Source organism: Pipra filicauda, unplaced genomic scaffold (assembly GCF_003945595.2).
Source record: "Pipra filicauda isolate LSUMZ 115617 unplaced genomic scaffold, ASM394559v2 scaffold62_size3274119_pilon, whole genome shotgun sequence".
In the NCBI taxonomy this organism is placed as follows: Eukaryota; Metazoa; Chordata; class Aves; order Passeriformes; family Pipridae; genus Pipra; species Pipra filicauda.
Window position 1 is genome coordinate 1,034,026 of NW_024104787.1, and position 14,415 is coordinate 1,048,440.

Genomic DNA, 14,415 nt, shown 5'->3' on the forward strand with positions numbered 1-14,415 from the left:
CTTCACCGCTATGGCAGGGGAAAAGGATTGTGGATGGAGGGAGGGCAGAACAAGAGAGAAGGAAAACCCAGGAAAATTGTCCTTTCCAGTCCTAGCCTCACGTTCCACGTACTTACTTCGGTTTCCCCTTTATTAGAAAGTTCTTGTGATTATTAATTTTTCCATGATCCATTGCTTAAGGAAGTGATTGCTTAAGACAGTTCCACATTTCTTTCCTAAATGAAAGAGTAATTGTTCTCTTTAGTCACAGGTTTCACGGGGAGTTGATGGCGTGTGTGATTTTCCTGGTGCGTCATGTTAAGAACACTGAATTTTTACATGACTACCTGACTAAAATGCTTTTGTGCATCACTCACACGTCTTAATAAATATATCCAATCAGTTATTGTTAGGTGAGCTGGGAGTAAAATACAATGAATACAAAGGTCTCCTCCTGGTCAGAGCACTACAGTCATAGTTGGAATAAAGGAAACAAATTGGGTTTCTGTATCCACCTTTCTTTCCCCTGCTGTGTTGCCTGAAGAACAACATACCTTCCATTATATTACTCTCAAGTAAACCCAATTAATTTATTTGCATTCCAAACATCTGTCATGAAGTTGTAGGGCAAGACGCATGATTAAACAAAAGTATTGCACCCAATATTTTGAGATAACCCTCTTTTTACTGGACTCCAGTCTCCCACATCTTTCTCTAAAAATGCTAATTTTTGTTTAAATGCAATTACTAATAAGATTCAAACAACATCTTATTTGGAACGTGCCAAATTAGCTGCATATTTGTGAGGCCCTCTGTAATTTTAAGGCAAATCCAAATTCCCTCTGATCCTTGGCAAGCATTTATAGCCATGTCTCCTAAACTGCCTCACAGCTAAAGTGAAGAGCTTCCAGGCTGTGCAAGAAGAATGTAAGCAAGTACATTTCTGTGCTGATGAAAAGAGCCAGAAAAGTTTAAGTAAGCAGTCAATGGTTAATTCATTCGTTCAGATGACTGTCATCAAGTGAGAGTATTTGCTCAGTTGTTGAAATATGCCCAAATATTCCTTTGGTATGCTGGAATGCTACAAGACTTCTCATGGGTGTAATCTATATATATATTTAATAGATTCAAACAAGTTTAAAGTATACAAAATAAATGGAAATATGAACTCCTGGGAACCTTTGGTTCTGTACTTCTTCTTCCCAAGTTTGCTCTTCTTTTTTATATATGCAGAATACAGACAAATTATGTGTTTACAAATGTAACATGTCCTCAGGGGAATAGTCAGGTTGTCACACTGCACCTCTTTGGCAATTCTAATATGAGACCAGTGCTACAAGAAGATTTTAATATCCATTTATAGGACAACGCAGAAAGAATGGTGCCCTGCAGAATTTACCTCCTAAGGAGTCTTTCTGCTGTGCCTTTTGCAACCGGACGCGCCTGTCTCATATTGGCCTTTTTAGCCACCAGCGCGCCTGTAACAAACGTGGGTAGAGCCCTCCCCAAATCTTCATTTGCGAAGCCCAGCCACGACTGACAGGTCTGGCTTCAATTTTCTGAAAGGACAACAGATCTATTCATTTTCAAAATAAGGGTAACAGGCACTCACACAAATACTGTGGAACAGTATGCAGATTTGTATCTGATATTATGCTGCAGTAAGCTGGTATGTACAGAGACAGGTAGCAGTTACAGGAGGCTTTAATGTCACGTGACAAAAAAAAAATCTCATCTTATGTACTGAAATTTTTATTTAAATATCTTTGGACCACTTAAAAGAAAACATAATTCATTGTTTAATACCAGATGAACAAACTAAAATCAGCTGTTTCACACAGCAACTTGAGATTTGCTCCTCAGTGAAGCTTTACAGGCCAAATAATTTCAAATGTCCTGTCACACAGCAGAACTGGTTTCATAACCCTTTAACAGCAGTAATCTCAGTTCTTGCTTATATATGGTTACAGAACACACCATACTTCCAAATAATTTCGAAGTCATTAGTCCCATTTCCTATTCCTTATTCTCCCCAAACCCATCAGCTCTCAGTGTCATTTTGAATTTCAGCATTCTGTTACATAAACAGTGTACTTTACACCGGCAACTAAAATATTTTAAAACTTTGTATCACAGCTATAATGTTTCCCGACCTAAATTTCCTGTTTAAAACTTCCTACTTGAAGAATAAAATAATGCTTTTCCCCAGCTTAAAAATAAAATACATCTTTTTAAACAAGCTGTCTGAGATCCCAAATAATTATGAACACATAGGTAGCCAACTGGAACAAGCATACTTTAAGCCCAAAATACCATCAAACCACTGAGCCCATCCGTGTCAAATCTGAAGTGCACAATCTCCAGTGGTTTAGGCTCCTTTTGTATTAGTTGATAACATCAACTACAATCAAAATCTTTATATCTTGCTATTACAACCAATTCAAACAAATTTGACGTTTCTTGGACTGCATTCACCAAAGACAGGATTAGGACTAAGTGATTTTATCAACTGCAATGCTCTGCAAAGAGCTAGTCTGCCAAACCACAAGTGCAAAGGTTGTGCAAACTTTTGTTAAGCTGTGAGACAGAAAACTTCAGTCTCTCTTCCACAGAAATGAAGTCTCCCTCTTTTGAATGTCAATTCAACAATAACAGGTAAAATCCACACAACTGCCAACTAATGCTATTCAATATAGAGGAAATACATTTTTAGTAATGGAGGGCATTTTAAAATGTATTGACTGAAAATTTACATAAGATGCATATGTACAGGTATATTTTGCTAGTCATTTGTGACCTCAAATAGCTTTTACATACATGGTTAAATTCTCTTTAAAAATAAAGACATAACACACTGTTCATACAATTACAGCTGAACTGCAAAGACTTAGTTCTAGCTAATTTTATACTATGTTTCTCTAGTTGGACTATAACAAAGTAAGAGAATACTCAAACACCATGCTTCAATTCCTATGAAAGCCCTCAATGTTACTCAGATTTCTAGAAAGGCAAGTAAAATACAAAAAAACACAACCCCTAATCATCATTTTCCTCATCATCAAATGAGAGAAGACTGCTATTTTTTACTTGCTTAGCTGTACTCTGAGAAGTAGTTGCTTCTCTCTTAGTTTTCTTTGCTTCTTTCATCTTCTTACTTGAACTCACATTGAAGTCCAAACACTTCTCTGATGAACGTTTGGCTGGTTTCCTGAACATAATTTTTCCATCAGCAGGCTCTGGTTCATCATCTGTAATAAAGACAGTAAAATCAGAACTCATCTGCACATGCTTACAAATATTTACAGATCTTCACTATTACCTTGAACCACTATGATCTTGAACCAAGATCAGCGAGACCCCCAAAAGAATACAACAATCATGAAAATGTACATTTTGGCCACAAAGACTGTATCTAAGAACGTCCTCCATATGCACCCACCTGTTCCATGGCAACCAGCCTTTCAAGACAATCCTCCTGCAGTTCCTGTTAGAAATGGATTTTCACTAACCAGAGCTCTAACTTAGAAGAGACTGTAGGCAGTAGAGCTTTTCCAACACACTCAATTCACGTCCACTTACCAAAGTGGGGAGGACAACTTCATAGGATCCTCTAATCTCACTTCAGTATTTGTAAAATTCATGACAACAAATGCACTTATTTCAGAATTATGGTATTCTATAAAGAACAAAATAGCACGTATAAAAGAAAAAGCTTTTTTTTTCTTCTAATATATTCTGTTCTGCTGAGACAGCTAAGATCACATGGTCATAAACTGCCCTTTTAATATTATAATAAATGAAAGTTTCAGGGTTTCTTTGTATCTGCAAAATCATCAAACTATTCCAACTCGCTAATTTTGCTCTAGAACATGCAGAGAAGCAGACAACAATCTTAAAAACAAAAGTCTCTTTCATGATTATCAGGCAGAGGGGGAAAGCTACTGCAAAGAAACAGCATCGGGGCAGTATTTCTGGGAAAGAAAGAGTAACTGTAAATGAATCAGACACAAAGGCTTATGCTGCAGTAGTTTGCAATTTTTATAATGTACATGTGACAGGATGTTCAAGAGCCATACGTTCTATGCAAGATATTTTTACTAAATTACTTCTGTGAAATTCATTATTCAACAGAAATGTGTTTGACATGATTATGTGCTTTTTAATTATAACCAATAAATATCTTTTCTCTTTAGCACAAATCCTTTCCTTGGTACATCAGCACTATGGCAGAAGACTAACATTTCAGTGTGACCTACGTGGCACTGGCTGAAATTCTCTACAGTGCATACTCAAGACAATACAACTAAGAAATCTGGTGTCTTAAGGGTTGTGTGTTACAAATGAAGACATCAACTTGAGTAGCAAATTTCACTTAGAATTCCTTAAGTTTCAGAGACCCTTTTTAAAAAGAAACCTAGCTTAAAAAACTAATGTGTACTTCCAAAAGGTGCACGTGGGGAAGGGGCTGGAGCACGAGTCCTGAGGAGCAGCTCAGGGAGCTGGGGTTGTCCAGCCTGGAGAAACGGAGGCTCAAGGGAGACCTTATCTCTCTCTGCAACCACCTGAAAGGAGGTTGTAGCCAGGTGGGGATCAGTCTCTTCTCCCCAGTAACAAGCAACAGGACAAGAAATGGCCACTTGGGGAGGTTTAGATTGTGTATCAGGAAAAATTTCTGAGAAGGTGGTCAGGCAATGGAACAAGTCCAGGGAAGTGGTGGAATCACCATCCCTTGCAGCATTCAAAAAACATGTAGATCTGGCATTTAGGGACATGGGTTAGTGGCAGCATGGCAGCGCTAGGTTAATAGTTGGGACTCAATGGATCTTAGAGGTCTTTTCCAATCTTAACAATTCCTTGATTCTATGATTCTACATTAGTTTATGAGAAAATACTCCTATGCAGAAAATAACTAACCAGATTTTGGGGAAAAATATTTCAGCCTTGGTGCATTAGAAAAGCATTACAGTTATGAGGAATTACTAGCAACAATAAACTGTAGATATGAAAAGCATACTTCTGAATGGATTCATCATGGATTCTGCACGGAAGGCTTAGGTGTTTAGATGCTGCACAAGTTCAGGAAGTGCCTACAGTAAATTTCAGGAGGGAAATATAATTATTTCTGAAAGTATATCACACAATGAAACAAAATGCACTACGTATCATTATTCTCAGAAGCTGGTCCTCCATTTTTGGACTCAGAAGTTTAATAGCAAATAATTCTTCTTACTAATTGTTGCATAACTACAATGTTTATTTGGAAACACAGATCTAACAAACACAGACCTAACAAAGGTCTAAGGCACAATACAAGCCAAATTCTGGGAAAAAAAAAAGTATCTATAAGAACTCCACATAGGCACAGACACAACTATCTATGTGTCAGTGTGCAAACTGCATACAGCACCCCTACAGCTGTGGAAACAGGACAACCAGCTACTGCATAAGCATGAGCAAAAAAACCACACCTCATTGGATGAGTGATTGCTATATTTTCTTAGAGGGGTATATTTTAAAATTTAACCCCTAAAAAGGTAATGAAAGCATATCCACAAAAGAAAACAGATAAACAGCTATGTACTCATAATCCATGGAAAAACAGAAGCCAGAAATTTCATTTTTACTCACAACTGTCCTGCTACCCACGTTGTGAACTGCACAAAATAATTCCATTTTGCCTACCAGATGGAGAAACTGATAAGTATCTTTGCAATATGAATTAAACACCTAATAAGCTAAGTGCATAAACAGCAAAGCTCAAAAACTCCACCAAAATGGCAACTAGCTCAGCTCTGACCTCCAGGGCCACAATACTATTTGCAGATCATTCTGCATCAAAGGAAATTATTTTAGCTCTTGGCCTGGTTTAACACTGTCAAAATTACATTATATGCTCAAGGACATTCCTTTCAGCAGGAAGCCCAGGCCAGCTTCAGAGAGCTATGTGAGTTGGCAGTGCTTGACAAAGAATGAAGCAGATAAAACACAGTAGGCCTGGCCTTACCTTAGCAACATGTGGAAAGAGGGAGAAAGATAGGCTACACTTTTTGAAAGAATTTGATGTAGCAGTTCAAGAAATTTGTGTTGATTTGTTAAGATTGTCTTTTCCAGCTGGTAAAAGAACTTCACTTTATTCTGTCTGATTTTACCAGGCTCTTATGTATCAGCTATCTTTTTGGTTTGCATCAGTGACCTGCAAAAAACCTGACCTGTATTAAGAAATGCATAAAAAAGACTGAAGAAACAATCTCAGTGTTTGTACCTTTTAAAAAAGAGGTCTGATAAAAGACTGTTTCAAACACTGAGATTGTTTCTTCAGGATTTCTGATAAACACACAGAAATACACAAAGTCAAACACATAAAAGCATTGCAGGAGAAATAATAAAATCCAGTTCTAATAAATGAGTCAAAAAAATACACTAGCAGTTCAAATTCTGACTGTTCTTAGTCCTTGCTGCTTTTACCTGGATCACAAACTGGCTGACCAAGAGAAGCACAGTCAGAAGTTAAGCTGAAAACTCACTTCACAAGTGACAACAATTTAAGAAGCCATGAAGTCACAAAATATTTTCTTCTTTTTTAATTGGAAGCTATATATTACAAGAGAAGTAGAAATGAGGGTCTGAAAAAGAGGCACTACTCTTCAGTTTACGGTACTTTTTATTTAGTAGTTATTTGTGCAGTCAGCAATACCATTTTTCAGCAGTTTCTGTCCACATGGGTCAATGAGGCAACAACAGGAAACACAAATGCCACTAAACTGTCAGGAACAACAGGAGGAGAAGCACAAGCCATGTATGTCTCCTCACAGATAGAAGGTTGGATAAAAAAATATGACAGCCTGGTACATTTCTTAATGGTTTCTAAGGTTGAAAGTTCAGGTCAGCCATTTCAGATGCTCCTTCTAGTGCTTCCTGGCCACCCGTTCTCTCTCTACGCATGCCTTTGGAAGCATTTACTACAGGAATTTGGCACACTGGTGGTATGAAGATAAAAAGGCCAGTCTTGCTCTGGTAGTCAGTCTCAGTCGTTTATGAGAACACTTGGGAAAGTTTTTGTTACTTAAATACCATAAAATGAGCCTTGATTTAGGTTCCTGCTATTTCACATGATGCAGAGTAGCATGAACACTGTGGTATGCATCTGATATAACAGCTGCTTAATCAGAACAGCTTGTGCTGAATCAGAAAGAGCTCCGATGCCCAAGACACCACAGTCTGTATTCTCCTTGCCTCTCCCCTCTCTTGTTGTCCTCCCCCAGCACCAACACACAGAATGAAACAAGAGTAATATTACAAGGCTTTGAACAAGGACACTTTTTGCCCAATTTGGTCATTTGCATGTATCAGAGTGTCCAAGAGGCCAGCTGAACTAGAAAAGCAGTAGAAAAAAATCAATTTCATAAGCTGCAATGAATACTAGGATAAACTAGCACTAATTGACATATTTTCTTTTGCGGAAATTTAATTTCTCATAAGACTGCTTTTCTTTGTCTCTGAACCAACAGCAACAATTTATAAAATTATGCATAAAACATAAAGTAAAATTACTGTTGATAAACAGACAACTTCTTTTTAAAAAGCCTCTGAGTCTGTGCTCCATGGAGAAAAATATTTCAATACCGAAGGGTGTCTTCTCATATAGGAAAGGTTCAGCCCTAAAAAAAAAATCCCTGTGACTATACTTCAAAAGCCAACAGAAAAACTTCACTAGACTTTTGTTCTGCCTTAGAAGGCAACTAGGTGCAGCTTGGACATTAATCAACTGGTTTTACCAAATTAATGCAGAAGTGTTATTCATCTGTAAAAGAAAACGCAAGTCGTGGGAACCACTGGTGTCTGAAATAAAAAGTGCAGCCATGAGCCATGTCAAAATGGTTATAGAAGAAAATGAAGGAGAAAGGATGTAAGTGAGATACGGAAAACCCTCGAATAATATCCCAGGACAAAGCCTGAAGACAAGGTCCTTCAGATGAAGACAACCACTACAGATAAAAAAGAAAAGAGAGCAGAACCTCAAAACTGAGTACTTTCTGTGTTTTGAAAGACTAACAATTTGTGTTCATAACAGATAGTTAGTAGCACATTTCTTAGGATCTACCAAGGTGCCTCAGCATTGATGCATGCGGGAACGGAAGATTATCAGTTAAGAAATTTACTTCCCTATTACCATTTCAGCTTCATTAATTTCACCAATGATCTGATTTGGGGCTATATATTACGGTCTAGGAGACATTACATTAATTTCACTTTCAACTCTGGGATAAAAATCAAAGTAATATGAAATGCAATCAAATCATGCGGCACCAAACTTTCTTTATACTTCTCATTTTCAGAATTGACAGCCAAAAAAATAAAAGGAATTCACACATTACTCAAAACTCTCTTCATTAAACTGGAAAAAAACAGCTGTCTAAATGCCTGCCTTCAGGTAGAAATCAGAATTTAAATCTGAAGGTCAGACTGACAGTGCAAAATTGGCCCAAGACTCAAAAAAGCCTTCGGGAAGCTGTAGCAGAGTCACCCACACCTTTCTTCACTGAAAATTTCACACCAGGTCCTCTCCATAGCAGAGCAACATAGTAGCACTTACCCTGTTTATTCCCATAAGCCATAAAAAGAAAAAAGGAGGCCAAGACCTCGTATTAACAGCAAAAGCAGATGAATGACTAGGAACACAATAACGTAGAACAGAGGGCAGCAGTCTCCAACACTCCTGCTACCTACTACTATGGATTTTTTCCTCCAAATGCAAGTTATTACTGAAGGGCTGAAGGGGTAATAAGCAGAGGTGCCACAGGCCTATAGGGACTCAATACTACCATCCTCACTACACATAATTATGTCTTAGGAATGTCTTTTTCCACCAAATAAGTTCAGACACTCTATTCAAATACACTTCCATTTCATACTGTGTATTCAGGTTGGCAGCTCCTTTGGACTTTTTTCACAGCATGGACTCCACCTCAATAGATTCTCATGGACAACTACTTCTTTTTGCCCAGCCTTACAAAATCGTTTTTCCTCCAACTGTGATCATTCAAAGTTCAAGTTGCTTATATGAAAAGGAAACCAATTCTCAGAAAGAACCATTCCACTTCTTTCCAATAGGTTGACATTTCTCCCAATACTAGGAGGGTGAAAAGAAATCGTGTGACAACTTTACAAACTGCAACACCAAGCACCTCTATGCACTACACTTCAGTAACAAGAGACCAGGAAGGAAGCCTGAAGCCGAACATATATTCTCAGAGCAGTTCAAATCACATAAACACAGCCCATAGTTCACTGTCTGGTTAGGCCTAACATTTACATCTACACATCTACCTGCTGAAAAAAATCAGATGCAGTTTTATTTGGTTTCAAGCTAACCTACATTATTAAAATATAAGATTTTTCATCAATCTGCTTTTCAAAAAATGTAAAATTCTCAATGTATTCTCTCCCACTACTGTTATTTGAATTCTTCATTTATACCATTTAAATCTTAACACATGCTTCTACATAGTGATAGCACAAACCTGAATTTTCAAATCCAAATGGCAGAAAAAGAGAGAAGCTAAGGATGTCATATTGATAGCTTGTGCTAGGCCTCTCAATGTGCTCTAAATTCAATTTACAGCTTTTGCAAATAGCCACAATGGTTAACCACAGGAGAGGTCTACAGTTTCTATGAATCATCCTTTTTTTAATAGTTGTGAGGTTCCAGTCCTATATTCTTAATTGCCAAGACATTTCCAGTAAAGACAGTAATAGCCACATTCAATCTGTCAAGTCTTCTGTCAGCAAAAAATAAAGCTACATTTCATCACACCCTGTGTGATGACTGAAGTTTCTTGACACTCAAAGGACTTATGTCAACCCTATCTGAATGATGGATACTGCCAGAAATTCTTAACATAACTGTATTCATCAGCTGTAGTTTCACACATGGACAAACTGCAGCAACCCCTCTCACACCACTTCCATCTTTCCTTTCTGTCTAATTCTTCGTAGAAAAGAAACATTTTTTTCTGTACCTTGCGCTATTTTATCATCTGTTCAGTTTTGCAGTCACAACACATACGGGGGTTGATTAATAACAAGTAATAACATGGACCAGCAAAGTGAACACGTTCCCAAACATACACATCTGCCATTCCTTCCACTGAAGCACTGACTTGAGATTCCTCCTTCTGCCCATACACTCTCTTTCATGAACTCAGACAATTATCTTTAGGACATCCATTCCACTGTCAAATCTGGCTGAGCAAATTAATGAGTTCAAAAATTATCACAGGTGATGTCAGAAGACTGTGTACCAGGACAATGACATGCAATAACAACAACAAAAAAATTAATTTAGGGTGGTATTTGGAGGTAGGATGTTGCACAATCAAGAAGCACAGAACTGCAATATTATTAAAAGCCAGACAGCTTGAATATATATACTCAATGACTTGAGATTAGGAATCACAAGTGCAAATTATTTAGCTGAAAAATTCAGAACAACTAATCAAAGGTAATATTAAACAGTAGAAAACTGAGCAAATATTGTGTTCCCTTTCATGGGTTATATTTCTTTGACTACACAAAGCAAGAAGTTAGTAGTTTGAAACTCACCTAATTCATTTGACTTTAAGGCCTCTTTGATTTGCTGTTTAATTTTCATTGCTTCTTCAGCAGTCAAGTCTCCTTTCTTCAGTGTTACCACTTGAGGCTGCTCATCTTCCTTGTCACTGCCATTGTCACTATCATCATCTGCAAGGGGAAGCTGCTCTCTCTAGGAAAGTGAAATAAAAGCAATTCTGATCACCACTCCACATCACAACTGCTAAGGGTGGGCCAGTTCTCTTTGGCCTCACTTTTGCAGAAAGGTTAGTGGGGAGACTCTCTGACAGCTGTCAGTGCCAGGCCCTCCCAACTCACGTTGTCCAAATGGCACTCCAATTCCATCACTGAGACATAGCATCCCATTGAAAAAAACCAGCATGGGAGCATGGGCTCCTTCAATTAAAGACCAAAGGAAACTTGGAAGGTAAGAAATGCCTTTTGTTCATTATCATCACTGTACAAGCACTGTCTGCCACACAACACTAAGGAAGTCTTAAATGCAGGGGTCCCTTTGAACTTTCTGAGCTGTGCTCCAAACAGCGCAAAGGGAAATGTGGGACCATGGTGGCTGGGCTATCAAAGCTGCCTATGCAAATCACTGCAAGCAGCACTGACACAAGGAAGATCATGCTCCTGTTTCCACTCTCTCAAACTTGTGCTCTGAGACAGAATCATTTGGGATAAAATTTTATAAAAACAAACTTTCTGTCTTGGAAACCTCAGTGCAACAAACCTAAAGTTTGGCAATATAAGAGGAAATGAAAACTTCATTTTATAAGGAAGAATAGATAGTATTACCGTAACCTACTGAATTTACTAAGAGATAGACAAAACACAATCTTCCTAGTGAAGTGAAACAGTTTGTACTAAATTTATTAAAGGCATACTTTTATCTGATATTCTAGCTCATAATTAACTTTTTTAAATAAATCATTGTGACTATTACTTTACTGATCAGCCTGGAGAGGTTAGGCGATAAGGGCCTCTTCAGTTCAAGATCCAAAATATACTAGAGTTGAAGCTTAAAAGGCAATACAGGTAAATGGAATCAGTGGTGAAAGTCAATACGCTGACTGCTTGTAATAAAAGCTATTTTCAAAAGCAACTTGTATATCCACTGTGGCACAAACACAACTCAAATCTAGGCCGTGACAATGGGCCACTGGGAAGGGGGCTTTTCTCACTAGGTTAGTTTTGGCTACATACAGCTCAGGGTGGGATCATCCAAACATTTGTGCAAGTACAACTAGGTAAAAACAGAACTCCACAAACAGCACTTCCATAGCTTAAGTTTAAATTTCTTTAGTCATCAAAGAAAAACAACTTTACATGTGCTATACTACCAGAATGATGGGCTAATTTCTTAAGGCATCCTGTAAAATCCTAGAGGGAAACACGTGCAAAAAGCACCTTGGAAACAGAAGAAAAATGTGCCTCAGAAAGGCTGCCTTTTAACAAGCTGGGTCAAACTCTGTTGCCCCTACCATGCCTTCCTGGCCATCACACCACAGTTTGTGACCATTAAGCTATGCTTGGGTTGAAAAGGACATTAAAGATCATCCAGTTCCAACACCCTGCCATGGGCAGGGATACCTTCCACTAGACCAGACTGATCAAAGCCCCATCCAGCCCGGCCTTAAGCACTTCCGGGGATGGGGCATCCAGAGCTTGTCTGGGCAACCTGTTCCACTGTCTCACCCTCCTCACAGTGAAGAATTTTCCCCGTATATCTAATCTAAACCTCCCCTCTTTCAGTTTGAACTCATGTTAACTCCTTTCTAATACATTTTTTTTTTTACTATATTCTTAGAACACTTTTTTTCCCCCTTTCCCGCCTAGGCTTTGAAAGGGCCAGTTCAACTTCAGAAACCATGACCGTTTTCCCTGCAGCCCCACGGGCCCCTCGGGCACTGACAGGCAGGAACTGGCTGTCCTGCAAGGCCACCACGGCAGCAATGGCCAGGGGGGCACTGCGACGTCTCGCTGTTGCTTTGAACCGTCAACACAGAAGCAAAGACAAGTTACAAAGACTATTTCAGTCATTTTTAAGCGAGTAACAACTGCCCTACAGGGACAAAGCCCTGGAGCGCTGCTTCCGCACCGCCCACGACGGGGGTGGGTATCACAGCTCAGGAAGCGCCGTGAAGCGGGCGCTGCCCCTTCCCACCCCCGGGGCAGGGCGTTACCTTGGTGTCCACCGTGGGGCCCTCCCGATACCCGACCTGCCGCTTGAAGCGGCTGAGGAAGGCGGGCTCGGCCGGCCGCACGTAGGAGATCTGATTCCTCTTGCTCATGGCGGCCGCCCGCGCCCGCCCCGGGGCATTCCCGCGCTTCCGGGTGCCCACGACGGACCCGTCCCACTTCCGGAGTGCCCCCGTACGTCACGGGGCGGGGGCGCTCTCAGCCAATGGCGACGGAGAAGGGAGGGAGGGCAATGGCGGCGCCCGCGCTGGCTTCAAGGAGGGGGCGGGGCCGCGCCGCTGAGCGCCAAATTCAAAGGCTCCGCCATCTTGGAGCGGCGGACGCGAGCTGCCGGGGCCGGCGGGATCATGGCTCCGGGCCTGAGGGGTGAGGGGGCGCGGGGGCGCGGGCGGGAGGTGCCGGGGCCGGCGGGATCATGGCTCCGGGCCTGAGGGGTGAGGGGGCGCGGGCGGGAGGTGCCGGGGCCGGCGGGATCATGGCTCCGAGCCCGAGAGGTGGGGGGGCACGGGCGCCCGGGAGGGGCTGAGGGATGTGCTCCCATCGCGGGAAGGGGGGCGGAGCGGAGCGGGGACTAGGGACGGCTGTGCCCTGTGAGGGCATTACCCATGTGTGAGAACCAGCGGGGCCAGATGCGGCCCTGCTGGGGGGGCCCGGTGCCCCACGCGTGGCCCCGGGGGTTCCAATGTGGTGTGCCCGCGGGCAGTGCCCTGCCCTCGGGGATGTCGGGGTACCCGAGGGTCGTCCCTGTACCAGAATCACGGAATGTTCTGAGCTGGGAGGGACCCATAAGGGTCATCGAGTCCGACTCCTATGTGTGTGTCCGACAGAACATCCCAAAAACCACACTGTGTGCCTTAGAGCGTTGTCCAAACGCTTCTTGAACTCTGGCTTGGTGCTGTGACCATTTGTCGGGGGAGCCTGTTCCATGAACGGCCACCCTCTGGGGGAAGAACCTTCTTCTAATATCCAGCCTAAACCTCCCCTGATACAACTTCAGGCCATTCCCGGGGCTATGCAAGTACTTATCGGTCTGATTTCAGTCTTAAAATGCACTGCTTTCCTTATTCAATCTTACGCGATTTAATAAAACCAACTGTTTTAGAAGCTAAAACATTTCTCTGATGTGAGTCAAAGCAGGTAGGCTCGCATAGCAGCAGGATATTTAGGTAGTATGAATGTTAAAGAGAAGAGTAGTGCCTTTGCACGTTTTTATTAGTTCTACTTTTAAAGGAATCATACTGCAGTAAAACCTGTGCACTATTAGAGACTTTATAAAGTCTTTATTATTGGGCTATTTTTGAGGAATCATCTTTCATTGCATTTTACGCATTTTCAAATGTGGTTGTGTTACTTAGCTAATATTTTGACTTTATTTTATATGTATATAGTTTCACGTCAGATTCACCCTTAAATAAAAAATAAGTCCTCCTATCTACCTATGGGGTAATATGTGCCATCTCCTTGAAATGTGAAGCTATGCAAAATGAGGCTCATATCACAGAATCAATTAGGTTGGAAAAGACCTCTGAAATCACTGAGTCCAATCTGTGACCAAACACCACCATGTCAACTAGACCATGGCACTAAATACCACATTCAGCCTTTCCTTAAACACTTGCAGGGATGACGACTCCACCACCA

The 14,415-nt window shown here is 40.8% G+C and overlaps 2 protein-coding genes across 2 annotated transcripts in view; one reads left to right on the top strand and one right to left on the bottom strand.

The window, feature by feature from the left end:
• Window positions 1-544: 544 nt before the first annotated feature.
• On the bottom strand, window positions 545-12,912 carry KIAA1143 (KIAA1143 ortholog). The gene is made up of 3 exons (XM_027718926.2): window positions 12,759-12,912; window positions 10,582-10,741; window positions 545-3,227 (listed from the first exon to the last, which is right to left on the bottom strand). The coding sequence occupies exons 1-3, from the start codon at window positions 12,864-12,866 to the stop codon at window positions 3,016-3,018; spliced, it is 480 nt and encodes a 159-aa protein (XP_027574727.1). The 5' UTR covers window positions 12,867-12,912; the 3' UTR covers window positions 545-3,015.
• KIF15 (kinesin family member 15) overlaps window positions 12,865-14,415 on the top strand; it is a 37,063-nt gene continuing 35,512 nt past the window's right edge. Inside the window, exons 1-2 of the mRNA XM_027718922.2 lie at window positions 12,865-12,982; window positions 13,033-13,140. Of these exons, the coding sequence (XP_027574723.2) occupies window positions 12,865-12,982; window positions 13,033-13,140 (226 nt within the window). The remainder of the gene's footprint in view (window positions 12,983-13,032; window positions 13,141-14,415) is intronic.